This window comes from Rhamphochromis longiceps, linkage group LG5 (assembly GCF_057381845.1).
Source record: "Rhamphochromis longiceps isolate RC_006_pf linkage group LG5, R_longiceps_female_GT1.1, whole genome shotgun sequence".
NCBI lineage: Eukaryota > Metazoa > Chordata > Actinopteri > Cichliformes > Cichlidae > Rhamphochromis > Rhamphochromis longiceps.
The window spans coordinates 18563076-18579522 of record NC_140561.1 but is presented as its reverse complement, the minus strand read 5'-3'; the positions used below and the strand labels follow the sequence as shown (position 1 = coordinate 18579522).

General features: G+C 39.9%; 2 protein-coding genes across 2 annotated transcripts; one reads left to right on the top strand and one right to left on the bottom strand.

Moving 5' to 3' along the window:
• Positions 1-374: 374 nt before the first annotated feature.
• LOC146669734 (acidic mammalian chitinase-like) lies at positions 375-3095 on the top strand. Its single transcript, XM_085407806.1, is given in 12 exon segments — positions 375-396; positions 527-556; positions 645-846; positions 964-1020; positions 1106-1183; positions 1185-1269; positions 1733-1848; positions 1931-2054; positions 2173-2355; positions 2437-2556; positions 2649-2787; positions 2869-3095. Coding segments are annotated over 12 exon segments (1383 nt in total).
• Positions 3096-7602: 4507 nt separating this feature from the next.
• slc6a14 (solute carrier family 6 member 14) lies at positions 7603-12866 on the bottom strand. Its single transcript, XM_085407904.1, has 13 exons — positions 12752-12866; positions 12020-12181; positions 11644-11737; positions 11426-11558; positions 10327-10467; positions 10073-10208; positions 9893-9985; positions 9519-9644; positions 9303-9421; positions 9081-9180; positions 8883-8992; positions 8543-8710; positions 7603-8368 (listed from the first exon to the last, which is right to left on the bottom strand). Exons 1-13 carry the CDS (start codon positions 12855-12857, stop codon positions 8213-8215), a joined length of 1644 nt encoding a protein of 547 aa, XP_085264030.1. The 5' UTR covers positions 12858-12866; the 3' UTR covers positions 7603-8212.
• Positions 12867-16447: the final 3581 nt, after the last annotated feature.

Here is a 16447-nt window from a genome sequence, read left to right as displayed (position 1 = left end):
CTGCCTTGAGTGCCTCAATTTTTTGCTCCTAATGATTTAAGCGAGACCGGTTGTGCCTCTGTTACTTTTTCCCTTTTAGGCGAAAAGTACATTTAAGAAATTGAGTGTGATGTACAGAACAACCCATTTTAGTAACTTCAAAGAGATCTGATTTAACCTGCGAACGCATTATCGAAAGGCATGCTGAAGGTTATCAGCGTTTCCTGGAAATCTCATGAAACGCTCGTGTTGCGCAAACAAATATGTTTTTTGTTTTCCGCATTTGCTGATTAGCCAAATCAGCTATAGTTAACAAATATTACGCATACGTTGAAGAAGTGAGGGCTATATAAAGAGCGTTAGTGTCCTGATGTTTCTCTGATACAGTAGGCAACATGGACAGACTCATCTGCACCGGTAGGTTGAACTTCAAAAACTTTCTTACATTTAAACAGAATATCTCTATTCAGCTGGTTAATACAAATTGATGCTGAGTAGTTAACCTGCCTTCTCCTTCTTCACCCTTTTTGATCTCCTTTCTCTGCAGGACGGGCTCTCTTGCTACATGTGCAGTTAGGTAATTGTGTCTTTTATCCACTCAGTGTTAGGCTGATGTGTGTAGACACATTTCAGTTACAGTGTAAGAACTATTCCTTGTCTTGCAGGAACATCGTACATCTTATCCTGTTATTTTACTAGCCGGGCACAGTGCCATCTGGGGGCAGGCAACTATCTTCCTACCAACACTGACCCATGTCTTTGTGACCATCTCATCTACACCTTTGCGGGAATGGAGCACAACATGATCAAAGCCTACGATCGAAACGATGAGAAACTCTATGGAGAGTTTCAGGCTTTGAAAAACCAGTCAGTACACACAAATGCTTATAGGGATGATAAACTGAAAGGCATATGTGGGTATTTATATACAGAAGCACAGAGAAAATTTTGAGAGTTTAACATGGATGTTGTTACTGCTCACAGGAACAGCAACCTAAAGACTCTGCTGTCCATTGGTGGATGGAACCTTGGCACCCAAAAGTATGTTGTAATGACCTGAGGTTCACTACTGTCGCCAAGATAAAACTATATCTCGAGTTGAAATTGCGTATCTTCCTGTTACTAGGTTCACAACCATGGTTTCCACTGCTGCCCATCGTCAGACCTTCATCAAAAGTATTATCACCTTCCTGCATCACTACGATTGATGGTCTGGATATCGACTAGGAGTACCCTGGTTCTCGGGGCTCCCCACCTCAGGATAAGGAGCGTTTCACGGTCTTGCTACAGGTCAGTTGTGTTGGTATGCTGTCTGTCGTGCCAGTTATGGCGAGCTAGAAATTGTTATATCAAAAGTCAAAGAAGAAGAGATTATGATCTCCAAAATGCAGAGATGAAGGTGAGTCATCACATCAATGACCTCTTGCCAAAATGCTGCACTTGTCTTCCTGAAATTTCACCCTTAATCTAGACTACTGAGTGATTCCAGTTTTTATTATCAGGTCTTCTGATAACTTCCACATCCACACAGATATCCTTTATGTTTCAGCGTGGGTGACTGCAAACCCAGAGAGCCATTTAAATGTTAATGTGTGCAGTTGTTACTGTAGCGATGGGAGCAACACATGAACAAGCCACCCGACTGATCTATACTTTAACAGGCCTACGGTGTGACCTCAGGCTTTCTCAGTGTTTAAAAGAAAAACAATCATGTACCAGCTGTAACTGCTTTTTGTTCCTCGCCTGTCTGTAGGAGTTGATGAGAGCCTTTGAGGAGGAGAGAAAGAAGACAAACCGTCCTCGTCTGTTGCTGACTGCTGCTGTCTCTGCTCGAAAGGAGACGATTGACTCTGCATACCAGATTGGAGCGTGAGCACACATTACATACCTCCACATTTGCCATCCAGAACGCAGCCTTTACTAAACATTAGCACCTGTGTTTGTTTGTAAGTGTGCTGGACTACATCCATGTTATGACCTATGACTTCCATGGTTTGTGGGAACATAATGTTGGAGAGAACAGCCCTCTCTATGAGGGCCCTAGTGACCAGGGATCCATGATCTACTACAACGTGGTAAGTGAAGGCGTCATTATTCCTCGGTCTTAAACATTTTTTTACTCCTGCTTTGCGTTAATAAAAATAACTATTGTGGAGGAGTTAGACAAACTGCTCTGTATTCTCTTGTTTTAAGGACTATGCTATGAATTACTGGAAGAACAATGGTGCCCCAGCTGAGAAGCTGCTAGTTGGTTTCCCCACTTTTGGCCCCACTTTCCACCTGGCCTCCTCTAACACAACTGTGGGAGCTCCTGCCAGGGGACCTGGACCTGCTGGACATTTCACTCGTCAGACTGGATTCTTGGCCTACTACGAGGTCTATTTCCTAATCTGTGTGAATGCATACATTAGGCAGGAGAGTTCATGCATGTTAGTTTAAATCTTTTCTTCCCGCCAGATCTGCACCTTCCTGAAGGAAGGAGCCAAACAGGCTTGGGACAACGCCCAGAACGTGCCCTATGCCTATAACCAGGGAGTCTGGGTTGGATATGACAATATTAAGAGCTTCCAGGCAAAGGTGTGAAGTAATCTTTTTTAAAAATTTATTTACATTATTTAATTTTAATTTCTTAAGCTGATTAAACACTTGGTTTATTTTCTGTTTTGCAGACTGAGTGGTTGAAGCAGAACGGTTTTGGTGGAGCTGTGGTATGGACTTTAGCTTTGGACGACTTCACCGGCATGTTTTGCGGCCAGGGGCGAAACCCACTCATCAACACTCTAAAAAGTGGACTAGGAACTTAATCTTGTATGCGTGAACCACATATCATCTGGGAATAGACATGTAAAAGTTTTCCCTTTTGTTAATCTCTTTAATTTTTCTCCTCAGCCTGCAAAGCTCAGCCTAACCCCCCACCTGCAGTCGCACCAAGCCAGCAGCCCAGTGGAGGCACCACAGGATCTGGCTTCTGTGCTGGCAAGCAGAACGGACTCTTCCCCGACCCGACCGACAAGAAGAAATTCTACAAGTGCAACCAAGGACAAACCAACATCCAGTACTGCACTGCCGGCCAGGTGTTTGATGACAGCTGCAAATGCTGCACCCGCTCTCAGTGAAATGAATGAATCCATGAGCTGGGTAAACAATCCACTAACCCACCAACACAGAGAATGGCTGTGTAACACCTGCCATTGATTTAACCTAAATAAAGCATTTAAAGAATCTTTGAATCTCTGTTTTGTGAAGTTGTTTTCATGGGTCCACAAATCAATAAATCAATATCAAGTTATTCTTAAATAACAAAAAGCCTCAAACATCAGCAACTGATTTATTCATCTATTCACTCTTCTGCATCCAAAAGAGAAATACAAACAGAACACGATAAAAGCTGCATAAAATACATTGTAATAGAAAAACAAGTTTTATTTATTTATTTTTTAGTTATTTTTGCATTAGACTGGAAATATAGATAGCACAAAAACAGAGGAAAGCCTTTAAAACCGCTTGTGAAGATTAGTTTCTTAAATGTAAAGCCTTTCATGCGTCGCAGCTAAGATTTATATAGGCTGAGATAAGCATCACCCAGCTAGCAACAAAGTAGTTGATTAAAGTTTCCCAGTATATTCCTGCCTATCTCAGAAATACACACACACTTCAGGAAAGCAGGGTAATAACATCAGTCAGCAAAGAGCAGACAGACTGTACCCTTGTTACATATGGAAGAGATTTGCTCTATTTCACACATATCAGAGATATTTAGGCTTCCAGGATGAAGACAGACAAATCTAAGGTGGCTTCATGTATGAAACAGAGGTTATCAACCCATATCACTGTAGCCTAAAGTTAGTTTAATAACAGATATAACCTATATATAGTGGAATTTCCATAGTGGAATCATAAACTTACTTAGTTATATGTTGTGGAAACTATGCTCCAGACAATAGACATGAAAAAAAGGGTCTTTGTGGCTGCATCGATCCAGACCTAAAAAACAAAACAAAAACAAAAAGAACAACAACAAAACTGTTTTTGCTAGTAGAACAGATATTTTTGTAAACTTGGCCCAGACTCAAATGTCTCAACAGTTATTCAGTGAATTTATGTGGCGTCACACTCAAATGCATAAACTTGTACACAATAAAACACAAGAAATGGTCCATGGCCACTGTGTTGTATAAGGGTATATTAAGGTCCCTACCTGTGCTTCAGCCAGCTTAGCCAAGCTTAAACTGGCACCAGTGTAGCACTCTCAGTCATCTTCAGCTCCCTCCAGTGTCACGCCTCTCAACTGGAACAGAATCAACACATAAGGAGAGATGCTGTGAAATACACAACCTGGAGATGCAAAAGTTATCAATTCATGCAGTAAACATATTTCAAACAAATATACATTTGGCACAAGTTTAGTGTGTGTACTGTATTAAACTCTCCCCAAAATATTAGGTGATTTATTAGTTCCTGAAAGTTGTAGTTGTATATTAAACATTTTATATAACGTATGTATAGATATATGCTATTTTAACAGTGAAAAGAACATAACATTTTGAAACTGCAAAAAACAAGTAGTTACATGCGAAAAAGTAATTACATAACCAGTTACAGCTTGTTAACATCTTTCCAGCAAGAACAGTCATATGAGTCATATTTAGACAAACTAGTTCATCACTTTCTTTATTCAAATTGCATAAAAGACTGTCTGGACTCAAAGAAACGAAACCATCTGTGACTTCTTTCAGAGACAGATTTGCCCGTAGGTGATGCTGCTTGAAGTTAAAAGAAAAGAAAAGAAAAGGTGAAACCCTTAATTATACTGCATAATTATATTGTTTTTCAGCCTATACTGTCAAATGTGACTCATTTCTAAGTCTTTTTGGTAAACTGTTACATTAAAATTTGTTGTTTTCTTTTGTGGCTTTCCATTGGAGTCTTTATTAGTATAGTGCCTGCATCAAACTATGAAAAATAAATACAATGTATTTCTGTTTGTTACCAGTGTTAATGCAAAAAAGTAACATTTAGGAGGATGCACAAGTTGTAGTCATTTTTTTTGTATTGTTAGCATTTTTTTTTTTTTACAAAGCAGCTGGCGTCTTTGACAGCAGCTTTAAAAAGCAGCAAAATTTACTATTTACTAGGAGTTACAATTACTAACTGCCAGTGTTACAGATTGTACTGAAGCTGGGGCATAGATGGCTCTGTTATTATGGTGTGACAGCACTGAATATTAGCACTACAATAAATCAAAGTTCAAAATCTTACTTATTTTACAGCACAAAATGACCACCTCTTGCATCCACTGGAAGTCCTGAGGTGTACAATTGTATGCTATTTAGTCCTTCAGCAACATAGGCTGTAATACACTAAGTGTGAGTGGCCAGAAGATGATTTAAACTAAAGGCACTTGACCAGACCTCAGTTTGTGTGAATAGTTGTCTGCCTGTGTTTGCCCTGCGACAGACTGGAAACCTGTCTAGGATGTACCCCAGCTGAGATAGGCTCCAGACCAACTCCCACCCTGAATTGGAAAAGTGGATAAAAATGTGTGGATATCTGCACTGAGTATGTAGAGTCAGCCGTCAGAGGTACCAGCGTTTTCGTTTCTCTTTATAGTCTGGGTTTGAATGACCAGTCATTTTAGTAGGATAACCTGAACACCATCCCAACCCTGTACTTTGGAGAAAGGTAAAAATGAATGGGGTTTTTTTTAATGTAAATTGTTTTTGATGTGTGATAGTTAGAAATTTTCTTTGTTCCTTAATTGTCAAAGCTTCCACTCACCCATCTATCCTTTTTTTCTGCTTATCCAATTCAGGGTTACAGAGCAGAGGCAACATAGACTTTGGACAGATCTCCAATGTGCCCTGGAGCTGACACAAAAAGACAGACCACCATTCACACTCACATTAGCACCTACAGTTATCAATTAACCCAACCCAATGCATGCTTTTGTACTGTGGAAGGCTGCTGGAGCACTTGGAAAAACCCACACAGGAACTGGGAGAGCATGTAAACTCTGCACAGAAAGGCCCCAAACTGCATTCAAACCCTGCACCTTCTTGATGTGAAACATTTGAGCATTTGGTGAATAATTAAAAAGAATTAAAAAAAAAATGTTTCAATTAGGTTTTGATATGTTTGAGTTTGGGTCCTCACCAGTGATACTTAGATTTAAACAGTATGTGTTGAGAGCAACTGAGTCATTGCATTTGTCTGAAAGATATCACCCACAAAATTTAGCTCTAACTAAAATGGTTCCTGGATTGTTATAAGATAAACTTTGATAACTTTGATAAACGTTTTCTTTGTGGATTTTGGGGTTGTTGAACAAAGGTGCAGGGGCACAGGTGAAAATACTATCAGCACAGCAATGAAAAGCATTCACCAGTTTCCATGTATCATAAGGATTCTGCAGGTGGGTTTGAGTTTTTAGTACTGGGGCGATCGTGGCTCAAGAGTTGGGCGTTCGCCTTGTAATCGGAAGGTTGCCGGTTCGAGCCCCGGCTTGGACAGTCTCGGTCGTTGTGTCCTTGGGCAAGACACTTCACCCGTTGCCTACTGGTGGTGGTCAGAGGGCCCGGTGGCGCCAGTGTCCGGCAGCCTCGCCTCTGTCAGTGCGCCCCAGGGTGGCTGTGGCTACAATGTAGCTTGCCATCACCAGTGTGTGAATGTGTGCGTGAATGGGTGGATGACTGGATATGTAAAGCGCTTTGGGGTCCTAAGGGACTAGAAAAAGCGCTATATAAATGCAGGCCATTTACTGCTGTAAGTAATTCATGATCCTATTTCTAGAAAGCAGCTTTAGTGATTAGTGCTTTGGAGTGTTTTTTTTCTTTCCTTTTTAGCCACTGGAAATGGTATTGGGAAAAATGCTTTGTATTGTAGCTTGCAAGTGAAAATGCATTCATTTGACACATTTTTCCATTTCTTGTGTTTCTAATTTTTGAAGCGGCTACACTGAGAATGTGAAAATACCCAACTGTGACACACTCAGGTCACACCCAAGCAGTATTATTATTAATGGAAAACATCAGTGCAAACTGTGATTAAGAAGCTTCTGAGACAAAATCTTACATGATTGCTCGTTACCATCATAATCACACAGTCTCTGTTCAGGGTGGAAGTCAGATTTTTTCAAAGGAGGGTGCAAGATTATACAATACAGTCCTGTCTGCAAAGGACCAGTTTTTATGTGTGTATATATATATATATATATATATATATATATATATATATATATATATATATATATATATATACACCTGCACCTTTGTTCAACATACACACACACATGTATGTACTGTATATGTGTGTGTATATACATAAAACAACCAACCAACTAACCAAACACAAAAACAGACTGAAATAAAAACATCTGATTATTTCCTTTTCCTACTTATGAAATATGACAAATTCTGTAAAAAATATCAGTTGCATTTTTATTTACTACATTTAAATATCAGAATATAAGTGACAGGAAAAGGAACTGTGCTTTAAAGACTAGCATAGTTAATGACACAGACTCAATCTCTCCTAATATAAGAATAATTTACCCCCCACCAAAAAAAACAAAAAACAAAATAAAAAAACCCCCAAAACAAAACATAAAACTGCCAAGAAAATATCACCTGATAATAATGCCCTATCAAGTAATACATATATTACATATATATACGGTATATATATTTTCTCCATGTCAACTTTGTTTGTGTGATTGAGTCTTCTCTTTTTCTGTAAACACATGAACTCACACAAGCTGCAGCAGGACATATACAGTGTACAATGGGTCATAAAAACAGGGGAAAAGACCCAGACATTTCTTCTAAAAGAAGAAAGAAGAAATGTTTAGATAGTAAGAAGAGTCCACATCCTCATTTGGGAACATTAGATCTCAGCTGTTATGCAGTATATACATCATTCTGCTCAGTAAAGCGTTCACACTTTGTTTGCAATGGTGACTTGATTGCATTGTGCTCTTAAAGAAACCCATTCTGCCTGTCGAAGGACATAGTTCTTTTTTTTAAATTGCTGATCCAACTATTACCAAACAGACTGTAGAAATTAAAAATACATCCCAAAAAAGCGCTCAGGTTTCAGGAAGTTTACATGTAAGTTCTGTGCCGTCTGCTGTGAGTTTATATTTCGGCTGCTTTCTGCTTCCCAGAGGTCAAAAATGACTTAACTTTCAGAACTTTCAAAACAAGGTATTCATAGAGCAAACGCAGGAGAAGCCTCATTATAGCCACGAACTGGAGATTACATTCAGATTAACTTCTGCTTTAATTTTGCTGTTGTTCCTACGGCGGCAGCGTTCTTCTGAGTAGCGCTCCCCTCGATGGACGTCCAAATAGGGATGCCATTCCTCAGATGGCGAGCACAGTGACTTCAGACGCTGCAGAATATAAGAAGCGTAAATTTTAGTACTGTGTATTTATTTTAATACTCACAAATCATTTGTGTGACTGACTGAAAAAAAAGATCCAAGCAGTTCAACAACTACTACAATCTTTCAAATGTAGAAAAAGACAAGAATAATCCACAGTCAATCCACTGCACAAGTACACACCTTCCAGGGGTTTCCTTTTGCCTTTATCAGCTTATACCCAGCAGCAACAGGGATCCACATCAGGACAAATGCAATCATGCACCAGCCTAAATTCATGCCCCAGTCTGGGTAGGGGATACCTCCATAGTTAGGGGGTTCAAAGTAAACCAGAGACGAGATCAAGAGGAACTAGACAAAAGTCACAAAAAAAACATAAAGTTCACTACTGGTAGAGACAAACAACTACAAGATATTTGTGTACACCTATGCATGTTAATAAAAGTCGATACTTTTAATTAACACAATGCTTTTGCCTTTTAAATTCTCTTGTACAGCAAACAAGGCAGCACTGTGTACTCACCACTACGATGCAGGGGGTGATAAAGAACCAACATGCTCTCCACCACAGCCAAAATGTGGAAGTCTTCATTCCAATCATCATCTCAATGTCTTTAATAAAACGGTTTCCCCCTGCAAGGTGGAAGAAGAATATAAGTATCCTGGAATTTAAGACCATCAGTCACCTTTCATATGCACAAACTTAGATTGTTGTACTTACCGTAAATGTAGCAGATGGCAATAATCTCCAAAAGCACCAAAAATAGCAGCACCCAGCTGGCAATAAACTGGTCAATTAGGGTTACCCAGTATATGCCTGCCTATGATACACACATGCATGAAAAACACACAAAACCATTATACATTATACATTTACACAGAGAGACTGAGCAAGTTAACTATTTTATAACAGCCACAGAAAGTTGTGCTAAGACAGACTTACCCTTGTGACACATGGTAAACCCAGGAGGTAGAGGACAGAACATAACGTTACAGTTAATAAGACATGTTTGGATTTGAAGACTGTGGGGAAAGCGTCAAGCAGGCAGGTCGTTATCACCTCTAATGACAAGAAGAGAGATTTTAGTTTGTGTAGATCAAACAGCAGTGGGCTGAATGTTCTGCAAACATCACACTGAACTGAAGCTTCAGATCGAACCTATTCCTGCAAACTGGGAGTCCAAACCAACAGTCAAAAGCATGAAGAAGAACAAAATGGACCACAGCGGGGAGATGGGGAGCTTAGACAGAGCATCTGGATAGGCTATGAAAGCCAGACCAAACCCTGCATAAAGACAAATAAAAGGGGAAAAATCATCTGGTAGCATCATCTGGAACCAACATGGTTTATCCAGCTTATTCTGCCAATATTCAGCAATGAGATGAGTCTTGCACTCTTTGTAAAGGATCCCATGAATTTCTGAAACCTAGTCGCACTCTTTGTTTAAACAGGCAAAACTGAAAGCACAAAGCTGACAGAATGGCAGTATTTAACACCAAATGATGAGAGTGTGTTGGTGTTGTATGTCTGACCTTCCTTTACCACTTTTGAAACTGGCGTTTTGTAGACGTGAGCCATATGTCCCAAAAATGAAAATATGGCAAAGCCTGCAAGCACACTGGTCCCTGGAAAGAGATCAAATCAGAAAATGTATAAAAGGAAATGCAAAAACAATTTCATTCTTTCTAGAATTTAGTTAGAGAGGGCCCTACCTGCATTAGTAAGGGTGACAACAAACGAGTCCTTGAACACGTTGTTGTGAAAGTTGTTATAGGAAGCGAGAGCAATGAGTCCACCCCAGCCAATAGAGAGAGAGTAGAAGGTCTGAGTTGCTGCATCTTTCCACACCTAAAACACAGAGTTGTACTGTAGCTCATTAAGAGGTTTTTTTTCTCAGATAACAAATGACTTTATTGGATTGCACATGAACAGTGACAGTTTGCACATGAACAGTGAGAGTTTCTACCTGAACTTCAGTCAGTTTGGTCAGATTGGACTGAGAACCAATGTAGAACTCGATCCCATCTTTGGCTCCCTCTAGAGTCACACCTCTGATCAGCAGGATCACAATCACCACGTAAGGGAAGGTAGCAGTGAAATACACAACCTGGAGATACAAAGACTTGTTACTTTGCAGGAAAAGCAAAAGACTGCATTTTGTTACATTTGTTAAGCCTAAATTCTAAAATCTGTCAGGCCTTCTGCATTTCAGTACTGACAGTTTAGCATCGCATACGAAAAGTGCAATCTGTTATTTTGTTGTTCTTGGTTTACTAATTTTTATAATACTTTAACACTTTAATACTTTAATAGTTGCTTCGAGTTAGATGAGATGATGAATATCAGTCCTGTTTCAGTACATTCAGCTAATAATGAAACTAAGGGAATAGTTTGTTAGATTACTATAAAATCGTTCAAAACTAAAAAAGGACACCAGCACTATAGACTGTTGATAAAAGGTTTCAAAACCATCCTGAGTTTTTTTTAAACTGGATAACAGAAACAAGGTGTGGAGCTGCCTGAGGCGTGGCTGCACAATAGAAAATATAAAGCATGTGGTGTCTTTTTATTATTTATTTTTTGTTTTTTTAAATGGGAAAAAACATTTGGAGCAGCATGGCGGTGCAGTAATTAGCACCTTTGAATCCACGTGTGGAGTTCGCTTGTTGTCTTGATGCCTATGTAGTTTCTCTTGGGGTTCTCCTATATATATATACATTTAGGGCACCTTTTGTCCTATGACACCTGAGTTGGTGAAGTCGAAGAAAATAGTGGGATGGGACCATAATTTAAAAAATTACGTTATGAACATAATTTAAATCTAGCAATTGAGTCCTTGAGAATGTGTATGATATATATGAGGTCATCAGCAGGGGGAGTCACACCCTGCTGATATAAGAAAAAACACCACAGTGACTTCACTTATCATATGCTTATTAGACTTTTTAGTTAGTTTGTGAAACTAAACAGCTAATATCACAAACTAAATTATTCTAAATAGATGTGTGGATTTGTATGTTGGACAAACGAACAGGAGTCCATCTACACGGAGGATTTTGACGTACTTTGCCTGATGATTTGATGCCTTTGATGAGCGCAGCAGTAACAATTATGGAGGTCAGCAGCAGACAGAGAGCCAAGTGCCAAACTACTGGCCCCGTTTCATCAAGACCACTGGACCTCTGCAGAGCCACATTACTGCAAAGAAGAAGACGTGCATTTGTACAAACAGTGTGACAAGTGCTTTTATTTATGCCTGTGTGCACGAGTGTTTGAGTCTTACTCCCAGTACAGCTCACTCGAAGTCTGTATCGAAGAGCAGCTGCTGTTTTCCTGAGTCCAGTTGGTAACCAAAACACTGCTTACATTACAGGACACTAAAAAAAGAGAGAGGACTTGTGAGTGTCCAAAATATAAATCTTATATCAGTATTTACCACAACACAAGTACCTGTGATTGGATCTGTAGTGGGTGCTTTAATTTCTCCAGAATATTTACATTTTAGGTTACTGAGATTTAAAACCACATCAAAATACTTTATAATCTTTATGACTGATATCAATTTATGTTAAATCAGTGTATGTGGTGATGCAGATACCACAGAGCAGAAGACTTAATGAGCTGCTCTTTACAAGAATACAAGAATATAATGTACGCACCTTCAGGCGTGGTGCTGCAGTTACTGCCATCGCAGCTGGAACAGCCGGACCACGGCAGAGGACACTGCATGGAGGCGAACATGTAGTACAGGCTGTAGGCGATGATGACGTTGTAATAAATAGACACTATTACAGACACCACAACCATGGCAACACCAATACCTGAAGGGATAGATAGGGCATAAAAGACACTATTAAATTAAAAAAATATTATCGGAAACTTCACCAGACAAAAGCTGTTTTTTGATTGAACTAATCATAATAAGTGTGTCTAAGTTTACTGATCATACATAAAAGCATGCTGTTTTTGTTTTTTGCTGTAGTAATTTAAAAATGTCCTCTCGACTTTGCTTATTACAGTTTCTTTAATTACACTGCAGCGTTCTTCTTTTTGTTTGAAGAACATAAAACAATTTGGTAATCCTCATTAAAGCTGCCATTAAAAAAAACAAAATTGGGTTTGGGGTCAGTTTTGGTCACACAGTTGACCATTAACCAAAAACCTTATTAAGGAGAGTTTAGGGCTGATTTATGGTGACACAGCTCTGCATTGGCCACAAGCCTCATTAAATGTACTGTTCATAATTCATGTGACCTGCAAGCAGCTCTTAAGAAAAGCCAATAATAATCCAGAGAACCTAGTGATTAAAAAATGCACATTTATATTTATTGGAATGTTGATTAATTCATAACATTTTCTTTTATTTAAAAAAAAAAACCTCTTAAAATTACCCTGTATTAATGGCACTGCACTCCATACATTAACTGGACCTTGGCTGCAGAATTGACCCAAGGCACTTTCCAAGAAGAAAAGAGGAATTCCAACCACCACCAACATCACGAAATATGGGATAAGAAAGGCACCTGCTCAAAATGAAGGATTTGGTGGTAAAGAGGAAAACAAATCTTATAAAAACATAGTTGCTTTGAAATAGAATCTTGGATAATGGATTAGAAAATAAATGCTGATTTACCCCCTCCATTCTTGTATGCCAAATACGGAAATCTCCAGATATTTCCCAGACCAACAGCATATCCGATCATAGAGAGAATGTACTCCTTCTTACTGGTCCAGTTACCACGCTCAGTATTCTCATCCCCATCGTCCACACGTGGATCCTGCTCATTTAAAAAGTTCAAAACTTTTGTAAACTTGTAAAACTTGTGACGTATGTAAGCAATTATTGGATGCACCAGGACTTTCAGAAAAAATAAAGATGTTAGAAAGAAGAGTCTGTTGTAGAACAATGGTATGGTACATAATTTAAATATTAATTAATCAACACCAGGACACGAGATATCAGTCATTATAATAGTTATTAGTTATTAGTAATTATATACGGTACTAGAAAGGTGGTTTAATTTATCAGCTGAATTATTTTTTTCTAAATATGTGACAGTTACATCAAAAACAAAATACAGATCTTTAAATACAGGCAAGTGTCTTCTTCCTCAGTCTATTTCTGCAGACTATTATGCTGTAAGTTATCCAGTGAAAGTCTGGTCAGTCAGTTATGCAGTCCTACCTGGTCGACAACAGCAGGATTTCTGAAGATGAAACCCTTGAAACTTTGCCACCCGTATTCCCTCATGTTCGTTCGCCTGCTTGTTAGGACAGAATAAGAAATTTGAAGTTAACTACATCTGTTTTAAAGTCTCCTCTCTAAAGGCGAGCTAGTGATGTGTTCCAATCATCTGCCTCAGCCCTCCCCCTGAGATAGTTGTATGCAATTACCTCAACTCCCACTCTAAACTTAAAAAAGTGGTTATAAAGATGAGTGATGAACGTTTTCCTCTTTTTAAGATTAATGACACAACTGCTGACACTCAGTCTGATAACGTCAGGGTCACTTTACGCAATTATGTGGAGCTGTTATTAGATGGTAGTCATGTTCACTGTATAATATCATGGTGCTAAAATACAGTATGTATGACTTCTTTCTGTAGAGAGGAGTGATAGCATGCTTACACTGATAAATAAAAAAAGAGTGGAGCTCCCACTGTTTACGAGCGTCCAGGTTGTGGGTGACTCAGCGTTGCGACGCTAAGCCTGCATCTCTATCTTCAGCACTCCACCCTAATGCCACTGCTGTAATGTACCGTGGATGGGACTCATTTCGGTCAGTGACACATAATGTCACACATAATGACTGCACGGATGACCCGCGTGTGTCTGTGTCACTTGTCATAACAGATGGCGTGCCCGCATGATGGTGACTGGTGACAAAAGGAGATGAATGAAAAATGGCTCAGATTATTCAACATGCAACACAGTCCAAAACACAGATGTTAAACTGATTTCATTCACATAAGCTAATAGTATAAGCACATATGTAACGCCGACTTTGGTCATAATTTGGTAAGCTGTAACTTTACCAACTAGTGCTCTGTGGACACAAAGTAACCAGATCACAGGGAGACTTTCTTAACAACACAGAACAACTATGAATAACTATGACGTTGGTTGCAAGGTTTATATTGTTGGATTGTCATTTATGCTTAGAAATATATACTCATATATGCTTAGAGTTTTATAATCGATTGCATAATGATAGAGGTTTGATCCTTAGCAGTCTGTAAAGACTCTGTGCGCCTTCCAAAGTGTTCTGGCTTACACACCTCTTGGGGTCATGAGAGAGGCCGTACCTTCTGCTACTGATTTATACTGTGGGAGGACAACTAGTCTGTATCTGGTTAAGTGTGGCAGGATGAATATTATGTCTTGGTTCAACCCACTTTCAGTCAGGCGCATTAAGGGGCGCTAGTATAAATAGTGGCCATCTGAGCATCCCCGAATCGCGTACCTGTTATCTCCTTTCGGTCACCTGACTTCCCCCGGTGCTGCAGGTAGGAGCTGTGTACATGTCGTTGTTGCCTCAGCCTGAATTGGCAGTACTTGTGTTGATTGTGGTGTTCGTGTTACAGAGATGACCCGCGGATTACCTTCCTGAATCCTCCATGGTGGCTGGTATGTGTTTACTCAGTGCAGTGCATACATTATTTCACTCGGTGGTAAACCAATGTTGTTTATAGGTCGTAGCTGTAGAAGCCTTCTATGAGCCACTTTGTTCATGATTCGTGACGTTGTTTACTTGGTACTCAGTTTGACTCAGTTTTGTTACAATCTCTGCCTTTTATTGCTCTTTTATAGTAAGCACTCATGCTTTGCAGGAAGTGTGGGCTTTAGTGGGCGACCAGTAGCTTTACAGCAAGGTCGCTACGGCTTTTCTACGCTACCCTTGTCATGATCCTGGGCCATGTTGGCCCAGCATTCTTAGTTTCATGTATTTTTGTATTTTGTTCCTTATTTGACTTCCCCTTGTGACTTTTACCCCCTGTGTGCCCCTCTGTGTATCTGTGAGCCCTCGTTTCCCCTCGTGTTTTATTCCATGTTTTCCCCAGCCCGTTATGTCTGTGCTCTCCCCGTGCTCCCTCTCTCCTCCTGTCTGCGCCTCTGTGTACTTCCTGTTTTACTTTGACAGTCTCCCGTCAGTATGCGTCATGTTGTGTTGCTCCTGCCCTGTCTCGTTACAATTATCTGTGTCAGCTGTGTTCCCCGTGTGCTCCCACCTCCCTCGTTAAACCTCTGTGTATTTATGTCTGCGTCTCCCTCTGTTCAGTGTCGCATTCTCCCTCATTCATGGCCGTGTGTTTCTCTGTGTGCTAGTGTGTTGCTTCCCAGTGTAGTTTCTTATCAGCTTGTTTCGCTGTTTCCCTCCAGCAATAAAGCTGTGTTTTGAGTTCATTCCTGCCTCTGTGAGCTTGCGTTTGGGTCCACTTCCTGCCTGCCACACAGCCGAATCATGACAACCCTACGCTAACAGAAGTGCTGCTGCTTTGCCTTTTACCATCTATTTCCGTTTGCGAGGGTTCTTTTTCCCTGCTGCTGCCAGCCTCTTAAGAGTGGACGTCGGCGTGGACAGCGGATAATTACACGTCAATTGACTGAATTGTTAAAATAAAGTAGTCGGGCCGACGGCAATTTGGAGTAATACAGCGACTCCGTCTGCTCCAGATTTAAGGTTTTATTTAGTTGGTATGTCTGTCTCTCTGTTTTGATTTGTAGTTTGGGTTTTTGTTACACCACTGGTAGGAGGCCCTTTTTCTAGCAGCGGATCACCAGTGGGTTCCTGCAGTTGGGCTAACCCCAGCGTTTGCATATTAGTTTTTCTTGGAATATATTATAATTTTCTTTCTTTTATTCAGATGCGGAGGGCCTGACGTGGAGGAGACTGGGGTGCCTTGGTGGTGGGATCCTTTGAGTGTTACACACCTGCATTTTTAGTTTATTAGTATGAGCGTGTGATAGTGTGCTGCACTTGTGTATTGTTGAGTTTTCTTTTCTTTTTTCTTTTTTTTTTTGTGTCCCGTTTGGATCTTTAGCCATCAGAATTGTTGTCTTAAGGCCAAGAAAGATGCCAAGCGGAT

Excerpts from the sequence above, each read along its gene's own strand:
- slc6a14 (XM_085407904.1), bottom strand. The coding sequence starts at position 12,857 with ATGTTGGTGGTGGTTGGAATTCCTCTTTTCTTCTTGGAAAGTGCCTTG. Across the intron at positions 9,422-9,518 it reads CTCCCAGTTTGCAGGAATAG|AGGTGATAACGACCTGCCTG; the intron begins GTTCGATCTGAA and ends TCTTGTCATTAG. Across the intron at positions 8,369-8,542 it reads CAAAAGGAAACCCCTGGAAG|CGTCTGAAGTCACTGTGCTC; the intron begins GTGTGTACTTGT and ends TATATTCTGCAG.